At 39.4% G+C, this 17,715-nt stretch overlaps 1 protein-coding gene across 3 annotated transcripts; it reads right to left on the bottom strand.

The window, feature by feature from the left end:
• Window positions 1-236: 236 nt before the first annotated feature.
• On the bottom strand, window positions 237-16,669 carry LOC308081367 (cyclin-H-like). 3 transcript variants are annotated; one of them, XM_080457744.1, is made up of 10 exons: window positions 16,541-16,669; window positions 15,899-16,014; window positions 13,891-14,013; window positions 11,766-11,839; window positions 10,188-10,401; window positions 9,325-9,488; window positions 8,713-8,783; window positions 8,247-8,352; window positions 764-827; window positions 237-581 (listed from the first exon to the last, which is right to left on the bottom strand). In XM_080457744.1, the coding sequence occupies exons 2-10, from the start codon at window positions 16,004-16,006 to the stop codon at window positions 558-560; spliced, it is 948 nt and encodes a 315-aa protein (XP_080313870.1). In that variant the 5' UTR covers window positions 16,007-16,014; window positions 16,541-16,669; the 3' UTR covers window positions 237-557. The 3 variants fall into 3 exon arrangements, with proteins under 3 accessions (XP_080313870.1, XP_080313872.1, XP_080313871.1); XM_080457746.1 differs by lacking the exons at window positions 15,899-16,014; window positions 16,541-16,669 and adding an exon at window positions 14,645-14,658; XM_080457745.1 differs by lacking the exons at window positions 15,899-16,014; window positions 16,541-16,669 and adding an exon at window positions 14,303-14,319.
• Between the last annotated feature and the right edge of the window lie 1,046 nt (window positions 16,670-17,715).

The raw sequence follows: 17,715 nt of genomic DNA, 5'->3' as shown, positions 1-17,715 counted from the left end.
TGTAGAAAAAATATCTTTATTCACTGAAATCATGAAATCAAAACAAGACGATTTATTGAGGATGTGAGGCAAGAAAAACAGAAATATCATAAATCTATACACCTTTTAAAGGACTAATTCACCTTTTAAACACTTGTGGGGTCATTTTAACATGAACTCTTTGATTTGATTGATTCAATATTACAATATGTGTCAATCATTTTCAGACAAGCCCCGCCCCTATATAAACCCAAGCCCCGCCCCTATATAAACCCACTATAACTTCAGTTCATGTTTATAAAATGTTTCATATGTTTTCATTCATTGTTTTGAAAAGTATCAGTTACTAGAACCAAGGTTACAATGGGTTTATGAGAGGGCGTGTCCCATAAAAATGAATATCAAATATCTAAATATGGAATCAAGCAACTTAAGAACACTAAAGCCTGAGTAGACGTTAAAACCACCCTAGAAGTGTTAAAAAGTGAAATAGTCCTTTAACTGACAGTGGACATGTGTTCTTTAATACATGTTTTAAATGTTTAAACAAACATGTCTTCTTCTTTAATGCTTTGTCTTCACAAATCTTCATCCGTCCATTCCTACAAACAAACAAACAAACAAACAAACAAACAAACAGTCGTTAATTAACTACCGTCATGCTAACGAACAATTAAGCAATTCACAGGAAGTGATGCAACGTTTAGGACAGGATGGATGAGATCAGGTTGTGGTAGACAAATGTTTTTAATATTCATGAGCCGTTTAATATTCATGATCTCACCTCCTCTGCTATGCGTGGTTCTTTAGCCACATGGTCGTCATCCTCATAACCTCGCTTCCTCTTACTGAAACACATTAAATATTCATTTTATTATTATTACTGAAACACATTAAATATTATTATTACTGAAACACATTAAATATTATTATTATTACTGAAACACATAAATATTAATATTAGTATAGAGTACCGAAGTCCGACTGTTCCAGGGTTTGTGGCTTTATTTTTTGTGTTGAAATCCCCATTTGGGAATGTTAGATCCCGTCATATAAGAACTGTGTTCCAAACATAAACACACCACCCTGGCCTTTCTGTCAGGGGGCGTGGCTCTGCATCGTTTATGATATTCATATTTGATACAGCCTGTTTCAGGCGAAAATGGAATTAATTCTGCCTTAAAAGTCTTAAGAACTACTACTTCCGGGTCCGAAATCACTGTCCCCACAGCAGCCGCGTTCATGGGAAATGTAGTCTTTGGGTCGTTTGACTGGTTTCTACTGTTTATATTGTGTTACTCTTTGGGTAAATGTGTACATTTACACCTTCAGTCGATGCTTCATATCTATATAAGTAAAGTCGCCAGGGTGGTGTGTTTATGTTTGGAACACAGTTCTTATATGAAGAGATCTAAGATTCCCCAATGAGGATATCAATACAAAAAGTAAAGCCACGAACCTGCGGAAAGCGCCCTCTACTGGCAGTGACGTCAGGACTTCGGTGCTCTATTACTGAAACACATTCAATATTATTATTAGTATTACTGAAACAGATAGTTTTACCACATTGTTATTATTATTATTATTATTATTATTATTAGTCACACTGAAGCATCAGTTTGAACCCACAAACACAGGCCCTGAAAAATCACTCAAAATGTCTGAAGTTGTTTTCTCATGTCAAGGCTTTCAAGAGTTCTTAAAACAGTTAAATACTACTTTAACATCCTTAAAACAGTTAAATACAGTTACTTTAACAGTTAAGTCTTAAAACATCCGTTTTGAAGCATTAAATCCCTAGTTTAAAGTCCACCAGGTCATTAAATCCCTAGTTTAAAGTCCACCAGGTCACAGGGACTCATTCTCTCATTTTCCATTCAAGATTTGTGTCATTCTAATGGTTTCAGTTTGTTGTGTTGTTGTCATAACGTCCTCGTCCCTCCAGACAGTCATTGTCATCAGTCCTGTTGTCATGTAGCTTCAAGTAGGTACAGTGTCTGACATCACACCTATGACATCACACCTTGTGACATCACACCTATGACATCACACCTTGTGACATCACACCTACAGTAAGAGTGACATCACACCTATTGTCTTCATGTTTGTATCATTTCATGTAGATTAGATACATTATACATGTATGTACATGTACCTCAGTTCACACATTTACCACAAACTCATTGGTTGTATGTGTATTATTATTAGTATTATTATTACATGACCATTAACCACATTAACCCTGGCTGGTTCTTGATTATTCATTCACATAAGCAGGATGATGTGGGTTATTGCTTCTAAACATTGACTTGGATGTATTTGTGGTTAACTGTCCAGCCCTATACTGAAGTATTATTACAGTATTATTACAGTATTATTACAGTATTATTACAGTATGCACATTGAAGTACAGTAGTAGTATTTCTATAGTACAGAAGTATATTTACATAGTAAAAAACTCTTTTACCTAAATGTGTACTTTGTGTTTCAGGACAGAATGCACCATCCTGTCACTGGCTGCTGCCATTCAGGTCATGTGACTTATTCCTGGTCTGAAGACTAGGACTTTAAAGTCCTGGACTGAAGACTAAAGTCCTGGACTGAAGACTAAAGTCCTGGTCTGAAGACTAAAGTCATGGTCTGAAGACTAAAGTCCTGGTCTGAAGACTAAAGTGATTTGAACTACACAGCATGTAGCCACCTGTAAACGCAATATAACTGAAGACTCAACTGTCCAGGAAGAATTACTGCTGCATCGACCTTCCAAAGCCCAACCTGAACCATTCAAACACAACTATGTGTCGTTTACCTTCCATAAGGGACATAAGGACACCTTCCATAAGGGACATAAGGACTCTGAGGAGGTGATTTCTATGAAGATGGACCTGAACTAAAGCTCAGTACTTGACTAGAAGCAACCACGGAATTTATTACAATTGTTGAGGTCCTTTATTCTGCTCTGCCCGCCTCTCAACGTGATTGGTCAGTGATGTAATAGGTCTTAGTGATCGACACGGACGATGGCCAATGTGAAGCAGACTTTTGGTTCCATCGTCTCCTCTGTCAAGGTGAACTGAAGGTCGTAGGACAATCCAAAGCATTGAAACCTTTCACCCCTCATCAGGGAACTTTAAACTCTCTTTAACGTTTAACTCTCTTTAACTCATTCACTGCCACTGACGTAAAAAACGTAATTTGTCCCGTTTACCAATCCTGCCACTGACGTAAAAAACGTAATTTTTTTTTTTTGAAAAAAATTAATTTTTTTTTTTTTTTTTTTTTTTTAGTTTTTTTTTCAAATTTGACCCAAAGACCAAGGAGATATGATTGTTTAAAGATCTACACTCCCATCCACTTCCTTGTTAACTTAAAACTTAAAAATTCTGTATCTCGGCTCCTGAGTACTTTTTTTTTTAAATGAAAAATCTCTGGCAGTGGGCAAACGCGGCCAGCAATAATTGTGGCAGTGAATGAGTTAATGTAGCACCTCACTGACTGAGGGAACGTTTAACTCTCTGTTTAACTCTCTTTAACGTTTAACTCTTTAACGTAGCACCTCACTGACTGAGGGAACGTTTATCTCTCTGTTTAACTCTTTAACGTTTAAGTCTTTAAAGTAGCACCTCACTGACTGAGGGAACGTTTAACTCTCTGTTTAACTCTCTGTTTAACTCTTTAACGTTTAAGTCTTTAACGTAGCACCTCACTGACTGAGGGAACGTTTAACTCTTTAACGTAGCACCTCACTGACTGAGGGAACGTTTAACTCTCCGTTTAACTCTTTAACGTTTAACTCTCTTTAACGTAGCACCTCACTGACTGAGGGAACGTTTAACTCTCTGTTTAACTCTCTTTAACGTTTAACTCTCTTTAACGTAGCACCTCACTGACTGAGACAACGCAACGCCTTAACCACGCCCACCACCTCTAGCAATACTCGACTCCACTGTACATCCTCCATTTTAATGACCATGTTAATGACCATGTAGCCTCTGGCGTAAACCTGTTAGATGGATCTTTTCTATGCTGCTTTGCTTGTTGATATTCTACCTTTTAGGCTCCTATGGATGTAAAGCTGCGTGTATTGGATATATGAACACATTTGAATGATAGTCTGATGACCACATAGCCAGTAGTCTGACGACCACACAGTTAGTAGTCTGACGACCACACAGTTAGTCTGAAGACCACACAGTTAGTAGTCTGAAGACCACACAGTCAGTAGTCTGATGACCACACATCAGTCTGATGACCACACAGTCAGTAGTCTGAAGACCACACAGTTAGTAGTCTGATGACCACACAGTCAGTAGTCTGAAGACCACACAGTCAGTCTGATGACCACACAGTTAGTAGTCTGAAGACCACACAGTCAGTAGTCTGAAGACCACACAGTCAGTCTGATGACCACACAGTTAGTAGTCTGATGACCACACAGTCAGTCTGACGACCACACAGTTAGTCTGAAGACCACACAGTTAGTAGTCTGACGACCACAGTCAGTAGTCTGAAGACCACACAGTTAGTCTGAAGACCACATAGTTAGTAGTCCGACGACCACAGTTAGTAGTCTGATGACCACACAGTTGGTCTGAAGACCACACAGTCAGTAGTCTGAAGACCACAGTCAGTAGTCTGAAGACCACACAGTTAGTCTGAAGACCACATAGTTAGTAGTCCGACGACCACAGTTAGTAGTCTGATGACCACACAGTTAGTAGTCCGACGACCACAGTTAGTAGTCTGATGACCACACAGTTGGTCTGAAGACCACAGTCAGTAGTCTGAAGACCACACAGTCAGTCTGATGACCACACAGTCAGTAGTCTGATGAACACACAGCTATCGTCTGATGACCACACAGTCAGTAGTCTGAAGACCACACAGTTAGTAGTCTGAAGACCACACAGTCAGTAGTCTGAAGACCACACAGTTAGTAGTCTGATGACCACACAGTTAGTAGTCTGATGACCATACAGTTAGTCTGATGACCACAGTTAGTAGTCTGATGACCACACAGTTAGTAGTCTGATGACCATACAGTTAATAGTCTGATGACCATACAGTTAGACCACAGTTAGTAGTCTGATGACCATACAGTTAGTCTGATGACCACACAGCTAGTCTGACGACCACAGTTAGTAGTTTGAAGACCACACAGTTAGTCTGACGACCACAGTTAGTAGTCTGAAGACCACATAGTTAGTCTGATGACCACACAGTTAGTCTGATGACCACACAGTCAGCAGTCTGATGACCACACAGTTAGTAGAGGATTAGCTGTAAACTGTTCCTGTGCATGTGTTGCTAACCTGTACACAATAATATGCTGCTCCAACAAACTTCACACAATCTCCCTTTAAGCCATGAGGGGGAGAGGGGGGTCAAAACAAAAGCTTTGTCCTATTTTCTGCTTTATCACTTTAGCTCCTCCCACCGTCAAGTGCTCCGCCGTGCCAAGTCAAAACGTTTTACAGAAGTCGTGCCACGCCCCCATTTACCCCCCCCCCCCCATCCCAAAAGCAGTTTGTGACGTGTATTTTACGTAACAATCTGGTCATATATTATCTTGTGACATCGATGTCAGTTTACCAAACTGGCTGGGTCGTTATGGTCGAAATCTAATATATCTTATTTCTCACCAAATACCTCCATAATGGATATTGTGATGATAATATTGTCTCCATAATGGATATTGTGATGATAATATTGTCTCCATAATGGATATTGTGATGATAATATTGTCTCCATAATGGATATTGTGATGATAATATTGTATTGTGCTGAAATATAAATGCTCTTATCTAGTATAAGATCAGACTTAAGTGCTTCAGATCTCCACAGGCCCAGACGGTATCTAGTCTTATATCACTGTATCAATAACATGGATCTATTGGTTGTCCAGCCGTACCGTCAATGCACTAAACATTTCCACAGATCTCACAGACCTCACAGACCTCAGCGAGTCTATTAACGGAACTGAACGCAAAATGCCAACGATGATGATGATGATGATGTAACTTCCTGTGTGTCTTTCATATCGATGATGTAACTTCCTGTGTGTCTTTCATATCGTCGATGTTTCTTTTTTATTGTTTTCTACCTGAGACTCTGATCCTGAGACTCTGATCCTGAGACCTTTTGCATCTTGAATACAAAACCACGGGTCAAATAAAACTCTTAGTATGTATGAACATGTGTGTGTGTGTGTGTTTACTTAATGTGTTAACATGTGTTAACGTGTGTGTGTGTGTGTGTGTGTGTGTGTGTGTGTGTGTGTGTGTGTGTGTGTGTTTACTTAATGTGTTAACGTGTGTGTGTGTGTGTGTGTGTGTGTGTGTGTGTGTGTGTGTGTGTGTGTGTGTGTGTGTGTGTGTTTACTTATTGTGTTAACGTGTGTGTTTACTTAATGTGTTAACATGTGTTAACGTGTGTGTGTGTGTGTGTGTGTGTGTGTTTACTTAATGTGTTAACATGTGTTAATGTGTGTGTGTGTGTGTGTGTGTGTGTGTGTGTGTGTGTGTGTGTGTGTGTGTTTACTTCATTTACTATACTTATTATGTGTATAGTTGAGAAATAGACGTTGTTGTTCCTGGTTGTTAGCAGAGAAATGGTTGTTTTAAGGTTAAATGATTCTTAGAGCTCCTGTAGACGTCAGGTTAGAATTAGACATTTAGTATCGTTAAGAGTTAAGGGTCTTAATGGGTTAAATGATTAGTATTATATTAGACATTTAGTATTGTTAAGAGTAACTTAGGGTAAATTAAAAACTACTACATAATATGTAATAATACATACTTGTAAACAGTAGGGTTGGTTATATGATAATAATAATAATAATAATAATAACTAGAAAAAGTGCTCCTCGGAGCACAAGTCTCCGCCAGGTCAGGTAGGTTATTATGGCCTCCTGGTGGCGCTATAATAGGCCAATGTGAAAAGGGTGCCATTTATTCCTAGGCCGTGCACGGCAATCGGACACTGCATGCATGATTTGAGGCATTTTGTTCTAAAAATGTGTTTTGCTAATTTTGACCTGCTGGTGGCGCTATAACAGGCCAATGTTAAAAGGGTGGCATTTGTTCCTCAACGTAGTGCAAATATGCATTCAAAGTTTCACCACAATCGGACGCTGCGTTCATGATTTGCGGCATTTTGTTCAAAACGGGCCACTCCTGCAAACATTACATGTCAATGTTAGCCAATCAGGATGGAATATGAAAAATCAGATCCGTCTTGATCACATGACTATAGAGATCATGTGTACCTATTTGCGTGAAATTTGGATCAAATCTGAAGGCTTAATATCAAAAAAAATGTTTTACATAAGTCTGCCTCCTGGTGGCGCTATAAAAGGCAAATGTGAAAAATGCAGGGCAAAGGTTTTTCCTTGACCTCTAGGGAGTGCGCATACAAAGTTTTACACTGATCGGTGCAGTTATAGGTAAAAACACGAATCGGCCTGTTACAGCGCCACCATGAGGCTGATTTGAACATTTTTAAAAGGCATTTCTTTCTCGTCCTAATGGGAATCTGTGTGCAACATTTCACGTAAATTGTAATCGGCTGATTGCTTAGAACCGGGCTCAAGAGCCACTGAGAGGTCTAGCTGGTTTGTACGGCCAGCCAGTTGTCCTGGTACTCTGTGTAGGGTCAATATGTTCCTTGAGCTTCGCTGATTACACTGGATTGCCTGATGAGCTATTCCTGATTGGGTCTATGTTGCTTACTCTGGAAGGGTTAGGACTGGGTCTGATGCATGCTGTGTTCATGATTTGAGGCATTTTGTTCGAAACGGAGTACTCCTGCAAACTTTGAAAGCCAATTTTTGCCAATCAGGATGGAATATGAAAAATCTGAAATTAGCCGTTTTTTTTAATGACTATAGAGATACTGTGTACCGATTTGGGGGATTTTTGGCCAAAATCTATAGGAGTACTGTCCAAAAATGTGTTTTGCAAAAAGCGGCCTCCTGGTGGCGCTATAACAGGCCCATGTGAAATATTTGGGGCAGAGGTTCTGCTCTGGCATCCAGGGAGTGTGTGTGCACAGTTTCTCTGCGATCAAGCCAACAGTGCCAGAGATTAGCTGTACACAAAATGACAGAATGACGGACGGACACACGGACACACGGACGGAAGGACGGACGGACAGGGGGTAAAACATACTCTCTCGCCATGCCTTTCAGCCTGGCGGAGACAATAATAATAATAATAATACATACTTGTATACAGTAGGGTTGGTTATATAATAATAATAATACATACTTGTATACAGTAGGGTTGGTCACATGGATCCTCTCTAGTTTCACTTTGTAAACATTCACTTCCTCGGGTTTAGGAAGCTCATATTTTTTCATCAGGATCGTCATTCCTGTAGAAACAACAGGTTTAAGTTCATATATTATTATTATAATTAGTAGTAGTAGTAGTAGTAGTATTATTATTAGGGCTATTTGTGTTTCTGCCGCAACTTTTTGCAGTTCTGGCTTAACCATGCAGTCGTTTTTACGAAACTCTGCAATATAGTAACTGGTAAAAACGGCAGAAGAAGAAAACCTACACAAACTATAGGGGACCATAGCACTATGTGCTATAGGGGACCATAGCACTATGTGCTATAGGGGATCATAGCACTATGTGCTATAGGGGACCATAGCACTATGTGCTTGGCCCCATAATTATTATAATAATGGTATAATAATATGTTTTATTATTAATACATTTCACTCACGTCTCATGGCGTCGTAGAGCTTGGACAGAGTCTCTCTGTCGTCTCTCAGCGCCAGGCATTCTGTCACGTAACTATGGAGACAGAATATAAACAATCTGTCAGGTAACTATGGAGACAGAATATAAACAATCTGTCAGGTAACTATGGAGACAGAATATAAACATTCTGTCAGGTAACTATGGAGACAGAATATAAACAATATAAACAATATAAACATTCTGTTAGGTAACTATGGAGACAGAATATAAACAATCTGTCAGGTAACTATGGAGACAGAATATAAACAATCTGTCAGGTAACTATGGAGACAGAATATAAACAATCTGTCAGGTAACTATGGAGACAGAATATAAATATTCTGTCTGGTGACTATGGAAACAATATAGATCTATTTAACATTATTTAACAATATAGAGCTGTTTACAAAAAAAGAAAAATAGCTGATCTACAAGCTCACGACGCACAGCGATCGGCTAATTACACATTCTTTTGATGTTTGAAAAAGGTTTGATCTGAAATCACAGCGATCAGGCGATGATGTCATAACTGTGACATAACCTTGACATGTCTACATGACAGTAGTGTGTGTTTGATGTGCTTGACGTGACGTACGTCTCCATGCTAAGCCCCGCCCTCGAGGCGCTGTTCAAGATGGCCGCCAGGGCGATCTGAGCGGGCGGGAAGAGCAGCCCTGCGTCCGTCATGGACGATCTGGTCAGGAAGTCATCAGCACTTCGCCTCAACGACTCTGGGTTCTCCAGGAGAGGATACCTAGTCTGAAGACCAGACATCAATAATAATCATATTAACTGTTATAAGAGAAGAAACCTAGTCTGAAGACCAGACATCAATAATAATCATAATAACTGTTATAAGAGAAGAAACCTAGTCTGAAGACCAGACATACATAATAATCATAGAAACCTAGTCTGAAGACCAAACATACATAATAATCATATTAACTGTTATAAGATAGGATACCTAGTCTGAAGACCAAACATACATAATAATCATATTAACTGTTATAAGAGAGAAAACCTAGTCTGAAGACAGAGAGGAAACCTAGTGTGAAGACAACATGTAAACATCATGTAAACCTAGTCTGAGGACTGCAGTGTTGACCTTGAGGTCTATAAGGGTGTTAATGTTACCTTGAGGTCTATAAGGGTGTTAATGTTACCTTGAGGTCTGTCAGGAGACCCTCCATAGGTCTATAAGGGTGTTAATTTTACCTTCAGGTCTATAAGGGTGTTAATGTTACCTTTAGGTCTATAAGGGTGTTGATGTTACCTTGAGGTCTATCAGGAGACCCTCCATAGGTCTATAAGGGTGTTAATGTTACCTTGAGGTCTATCAGGAGACCCTCCATAGGTCTATAAGGGTGTTAATGTTACCTTGAGGTCTATCAGAAGACCCTCCATATGTCTATAAGGGTGTTAATGTGACCTTGAGGTCTATAAGGTAGTTAATGTTACCTTGAGGTCTATCAGGAGACCCTCCATAGGTCTATACGGGGTGTGGATGACCAGGTGAAAGGTCAGCTGTTGGATCAGTAGGAGTTCATACTCTAGGATCTGTTCCAGGATCTTCTCTTGTCCAGCAGGAGTTTCATGGATCAGATTCTGACCGAACTGAAGGCTGGAAACGTTGAACTCATCCACTTTACAGGCCAGGTAGGCACAGGTTAACCTATAATATAATATAAATATAATATAACTAGTTTATTACATATAATACAGGCCAGGTAGGCACAGGTTAACCTATAATATAAATATAATATAACTAGTTTATTACATATAATACAGGCCAGGTAGGCACAGGTTAACCTATAATATAATATAAATATAATATAACTAGTTTATTACATATAATACAGGCCAGGTAGGCACAGGTTAACCTATAATATAATATAAATATAATATAACTAGTTTATTAAACATAATACAGGTCAGGTAGGCACAGGTTAACCTATAATATAAATATAATATAACTAGTTTATTACATATAATACAGGCCAGGTAGGCACAGGTTAACCTATAATATAATATAAATATAATATAACTAGTTTATTATATATAATACAGGCCAGGTAGGCACATGTTAACCTATAATATAATATAAATATAATATAACTAGTTTATTACATATAATACAGGTCAGGTAGGCACAGGTTAACCTATAATATAATATAAATATAATATAACTAGTTTATTATATATAATACAGGTCAGGTAGGCACATGTTAACCTATAATATAATATAAATATAATATAACTAGTTTATTACATATAATACAGGCCAGGTAGGCACAGGTTAACCTATAATATAATATAAATATAATATAACTAGTTTATTACATATAATACAGGCCAGGTAGGCACAGGTTAACCTATAATATAATATAAATATAATATAACTAGTTTATTATATATAATACAGGTCAGGTAGGCACATGTTAACCTATAATATAATATAAATATAATATAACTAGTTTATTAAACATAATACAGGTCAGGTAGGCACAGGTTAACCTATAATATAATATAAATATAATATAACTAGTTTATTAAACATAATACAGGTCAGGTAGGCACATGTTAACCTATAATATAATATAAATATAATATAACTAGTTTATTAAACATAATACAGGTCAGGTAGGCACATGTTAACCTATAATATAATATAAATATAATATAACTAGTTTATTAAACATAATACAGGTCAGGTAGGCACATGTTAACCTATAATATAATATAAATATAATATAACTAGTTTATTAAACATAATACAGGTCAGGTAGGCACATGTTAACCTATAATATAATATAACTAGTTTATTACATATAATAAAGGTCAGGTAGGCACAGGTTAACCTGAGTAAAATACACAGAGACCCAGGTTCAAGCAGGAAAGTTACATAGTGTAGCTTTAACCATTGTTAGTGTTATTATTATTATTATTATAGTTACAGTTATAGTTATAGTTATAGTTATAGTTATTGTTATAGTTATAGTTATAGTTATAGTTATAGTTATAGTTATTGTTCCTCACATGATGATCCTGGGGTGATGCTCCATGAGAGAATTATTGAGGTAGAACCTTCTGAAGTACATGATGGCTGAACCCTGGAAGACAAAACACAACGTGAGGACTGAGGAGCCCCCACTGTGAGGACATAGTGCTGTATGTACCCTACTGGCTAAACTCCCACTGAGGAGCCCACACTGGGAGGACATAGTGCTGTATGTACCCTACTGGCTAAACTCCCACTGAGGAGCCCCCACTGTGAGGACATAGTGCTGTATGTACCCTACTGGCTAAACTCCCACTGAGGAGCCCACACTGGGAGGACATAGTGCTGTATGTACCCTACTGGCTAAACTCCCACTGAGGAGCCCCCACTGTGAGGACATAGTGCTGTATGTACCCTACTGGCTAAACTCCCACTGAGGAGCCTCCACTGTGAGGACATAGTGCTGTATGTACCCTACTGGCTAAACTCCCACTGAGGAGCCTCCACTGTGAGGACATAGTGCTGTATGTACCCTACTGGCTAAACTCCCACTGAGGAGCCTCCACTGTGAGGACATAGTGCTGTATGTACCCTACTGGCTAAACTCCCACTGAGGAGCCTCCACTGTGAGGACATAGTGCTGTATGTACCCTACTGGCTAAACTCCCACTGAGGAGCCTCCACTGTGAGGACATAGTGCTGTACCCTACTGGCTAAACTCCCACTGAGGAGCCTCCACTGTGAGGACATAGTGCTGTATGTACCCTACTGGCTAAACTCCCACTGAGGAGCCCCCACTGTGAGGACATAGTGCTGTACCCTACTGGCTAAACTCCCACTGAGGAGCCCCCACTGTGAGGACATAGTGCTGTACCCTACTGGCTTAACTCCCACTGAGGAGCCCCCACTGTGAGGACATAGTGCTGTACCCTACTGGCTAAACTCCCACTGAGGAGCCCCCACTGTGAGGACATAGTGCTGTACCCTAGCCCCCAGCAACACTTACACATTACGCCGGAGATTAGCTGTACACAGACGGACGGACGGACAGGGTGCAAAACATGGTCTCTCGCCTTGCCGAGACAATAACAACGTAACACTACAGCTTTAGGGTAATAATAATAAAAATGACACCCAGTGTGAAGTGAGCGGTGTTATTTAGCAACAACAGTGGTCATCACAGTGATGGAAGCTCACTTCCAAAAAAAAAGTAATTTTTTGAAGTGCGTGGTGCCATTTATAGATTATGAATTTCATCATGCGTCTCGCTAGCCAATCACAGTACTGAGCAAAGGGTCTGAATACTTATCGGCCAATCACAGTACAGCGAAAGACAAATTTTCACGACGGAAAGAACATTTCCCAACGACACTTATAGGAGCGGCTACACACCGCTCAATAATGTGAGCTTCGCGGCCCTCACTGCCTCACATCTAGGCCCGATCCGAGGTTGGTCCAGACAGCACTGGCCTAGTCACTCTGCACACACGTCATGCCAAGTCCGGCCCCTCTGGCCTCTCCTCTCCTCTCCTCTCCTCTCCTCTCCTCTCCTCTCCTCCCTCACCACTTTGCCTTGCGGCCCTAACCTCTAGTCCCAACCTCCCAACCTTCCAACCTCCCCTCATTAGGCCGTCTGTACTGTGGGTAACCATGGCCATCATGAGGCAGTGGAGTGTTGTCACAGAAGTCTTTAGGGAAGCTGTTATTGACCATGCAGGGGCTGTTAGGGTTGGCTGTCCCACAGGGTCCATGTAGCATGGATTGACGCAGAGTGGCTCCCTCTGTGGGTCAGGTATGTCTGCTAGTACACCGCCACTCTTTGAGTTTGCAGTAATTGTGATAAAGAGGTCAAACTTCCTGTATATGGTTGCTATGGCAACCTGCCATATCAGGCTGAGGGTCTGATAGGCAAATCAGAGAATCAATCAAGCCGAGAGTCTGATCACTGATGGAGGTGGGGTAAGATGCCTAAAACACAGCCCTAGCTCTGATCAACTGTGGCAGGTTTCGGGGCAAATGGAGCGATCCTGTGCTTGCTTACCCTGCACGAACTTTCGGAGCTTTTGTCAATTATATAGTAGTAGTATTAAGATAATAATGATAATAATAATGACAACAACGTACCACCACAGCTTTAGGTTAATAATGATAATAATAACGTACCACCACAGCTTTAGGCATCACAGGTTTGAAGGCGTTGCAGAAGTCCAGTAATCTTCTCTCATAATGTCTGAACAAAACCTCTTCCTCTGAACGAGACAAGAACAGCTCCTCACTGACCCCAGGCTACACACACACACACACACACACACACACACACACACACACACACACACACACACAAGTATTATAAAAATGTATAGAATGCTATTAGAATTTACATACATTTTCTCATTATGGTGCAACGGTTAATCAGACTAATTGATTTTTTTTTAAAGTCAACTTTAATAAAATCTGATCTACAAGCTCACAGTGCGACCACACTTTGACCTGTCTTACTTTCATCATTGAGGTGCAGTATGTATAACCTGTCTTACTTTCATCATTGCGGTGCAGTAAGTATAACCTGTCTTACTTTCATCATTGTGGTGCAGTATTTATAACCTGTCTTACTTTCATCATTGAGGTGCAGTATGTATAACCTGTCTTACTTTCATCATTGTGGTGCAGTAAGTATAACCTGTCTTACTTTCATCATTGTGGTGCAGTATTTATGACCTGTCTTACTTTCATCATTGAGGTGCAGTATTTATAACCTGTCTTACTTTCATCATTGAGGTGCAGTATGTATAACCTGTCTTACTTTCATCATTGTGGTGCAGTAAGTATAACCTGTCTTACTTTCATCATTGTGGTGCAGTATTTATGACCTGTCTTACTTTCATCATTGAGGTGCAGTATGTATATCCTGTCTTACTTTCATCATGGCGGTGCAGTATGTATAACCTGTCTTACTTTCATCATGGCGGTGCAGTATTTATAACCTGTCTTACTTTCATCATTGAGGTGCAGTATTTATAACCTGTCTTACTTTCATCATGGCGGTGCAGTATGTATAACCTGTCTTACTTTCATCATGGCGGTGCAGTATTTATAACCTGTCTTACTTTCATCATTGAGGTGCAGTATTTATAACCTGTCTTACTTTCATCATTGAGGTGCAGTATGTATATCCTGTCTTACTTTCATCATGGCGGTGCAGTATGTATAACCTGTCTTACTTTCATCATGGCGGTGCAGTATTTATAACCTGTCTTACTTTCATCATTGAGGTGCAGTATTTATAACCTGTCTTACTTTCATCATGGCGGTGCAGTATGTATAACCTGTCTTACTTTCATCATGGCGGTGCAGTATTTATAACCTGTCTTACTTTCATCATTGAGGTGCAGTATTTATAACCTGTCTTACTTTCATCATTGTGGTGCAGTATTTATAACCTGTCTTACTTTCATCATTGAGGTGCAGTATGTATAACCTGTCTTACTTTCATCATTGAGGTGCAGTATTTATAACCTGTCTTACTTTCATCATTGAGGTGCAGTATTTATAACCTGTCTTACTTTCATCATGGCGGTGCAGTATTTATAACCTGTCTTACTTTCATCATTGTGGTGCAGTATTTATAACCTGTCTTACTTTCATCATTGAGGTGCAGTATGTATAACCTGTCTTACTTTCATCATTGAGGTGCAGTATTTATAACCTGTCTTACTTTCATCATGGTGGTGCAGTATTTATAACCTGTCTTACTTTCATCATGGCGGTGCAGTATTTATGACCTGTCTTACTTTCATCATGGCGGTGCAGTATTTATGACCTGTCTTACTTTCATCATTGAGGTGCAGTATTTATAACCTGTCTTACTTTCATCATGGCGGTGCAGTATTTATAACCTGTCTTACTTTCATCATGGCGGTGCAGTATTTATAACCTGTCTTACTTTCATCATGGCGGTGCAGTATTTATAACCTGTCTTACTTTCATCATGGCGGTGCAGTATTTATAACCTGTCTTACTTTCATCATTGAGGTGCAGTATTTATAACCTGTCTTACTTTCATCATTGAGGTGCAGTATTTATAACCTGTCTTACTTTCATCATGGCGGTGCAGTATTTATAACCTGTCTTACTTTCATCATGGCGGTGCAGTATTTATAACCTGTCTTACTTTCATCATGGCGGTGCAGTATTTCCGGTTGGCTTCACATCTCTGTCTCTCCAGACTTTCTTCGCCGTCAAATATCCAGAACTTCCTGTGAGAGCTGTTGTGATACATGGCGGCTCCTGGAACCAAGATAACAAACTGTCACTAATAATTACTGTCACTACCCGTGGTATCTGGAATTACACTCAATGTAAACAGGAAGTAAACGAGGGGGGGAATGGCGTTCGGCCACAGACGGGATTAAAACACTTCTTTATTGTAGAATATGAACTAATACATTACACACACACTCCGGACATCTGGTTAATATGTGAGACAAGCGGGTAAGAACCTTATATTTTACATTTATACATGTTTGGAGAAATACGGGCTTTGGAGCTGATATTCCAGGCAAAATGTGGGGGGAGGAGCTAAGACGTCATACAGATACAAATGTCTAAATCGATCAAATCCACCTGGATCTAAGGATCTGAATCTAAGGATCTGGATCTAAGGATCTGAATCTAAGGATCTGGATCTAAGGATCTGGATCTAAGGATCTGAATCTAAGGATCTGAATCAGATCTGAAGAAGATGAAAACTTCATAATGAATCATTAAGATGAGAACTTTAATCCATACAGTTATAATAAACTAATAAACTTACCTTAATGTTTGTTTCAGTAGAAACAGATGTTTACATTAACACACTTTAAATGAATAGTAATGTTTATGCGTTTAAATGATTAATATTTATATGAATGTTTATGAATCAACTGAACGCATCCTGTTTGAGTCGCACAACGTTCTGCTCAACGTCCCTTAATGATGACGTAAGGGTTGTTGTTTTACCGTAATGCACGCTACAGAGCGCAGAGGGAGTGTGTGTGTGTGTGTGTGTGTGTGTGTGTGTGTGTGTGTGTGTGTGTGTGTGTGTGTGTGTGTGTGTGTGTGTGCGTGTGTGTGTGTGTGTGTGTGTGTGTGTGTGTGCGCGCGCGCGCGCGCGTGCGTGTGTGTGTGTGTGCGTGCGTGCGTGCGCGTGCGTTTTGTGTCGGTTCCCCCCCTGATTTTTTTTTTTAGACCTGCATTCAGATGTCAGACATAATTATCAGTAGGTAATAATATTGTATATAATTATATATATATTGTATATACGTATATATATAAGTATATATTATATAATAATATATAATGTTTATATGTTTAATATAATGTGCAGTGAGGTTTGTTCTCACTTGGGAAAAGATGTCAGCCGGAGCCATCTGCTGGTGAAACAGTGTAACAACATGTCAGAGTGGGAGCTACAGACTGAAAGGCTGAAGGCTCTGTCAGTCATCTTTATGATTAAATGATTAAATGATTACTAGGTAAAGGTAACGGACACCAAAGACTGGTGAGAGGTCTCAGAAGGAAACTTAAAAAACAAGAAACTAAGTGTTGCACACTCTGGTTCTATACGCAGTGATTTATATTATTTATAATTGGTTAAAGTTTAGGCCTTAATGATGGCCTTAATGTTTAGATTCTGAGGAAGAAAGGTCAACAGGACGAAACAATAAAACAAATCACTGCATAGAAGAGTCACACTCTGACTCTTCTATGCAGTGATTTGTTTTATTGTTTGTTTAGAGTCTTCTCTTTTGGCTGCAGATTGACCTTGGATCATATGCCTGAAGATATGATATGATATGATATGATATGATATGATATGATATGATATGATATGATATGATATGATATGATATATGATATGGATCATATGCCTGAAGGTGTGCAGGTTCTTTTATTTTATTCTAAGGGCCCTATTTCCGCCGGTGCCGGTACGTTACATACTCTACAAGC

This window comes from Gymnoscopelus braueri, assembly GCF_963280865.1.
Source record: "Gymnoscopelus braueri genome assembly, contig: SCAFFOLD_185, whole genome shotgun sequence".
Taxonomy (NCBI): Eukaryota; Metazoa; Chordata; class Actinopteri; order Myctophiformes; family Myctophidae; genus Gymnoscopelus; species Gymnoscopelus braueri.
This window is presented reverse-complemented; position numbering and strand designations above follow the sequence as displayed.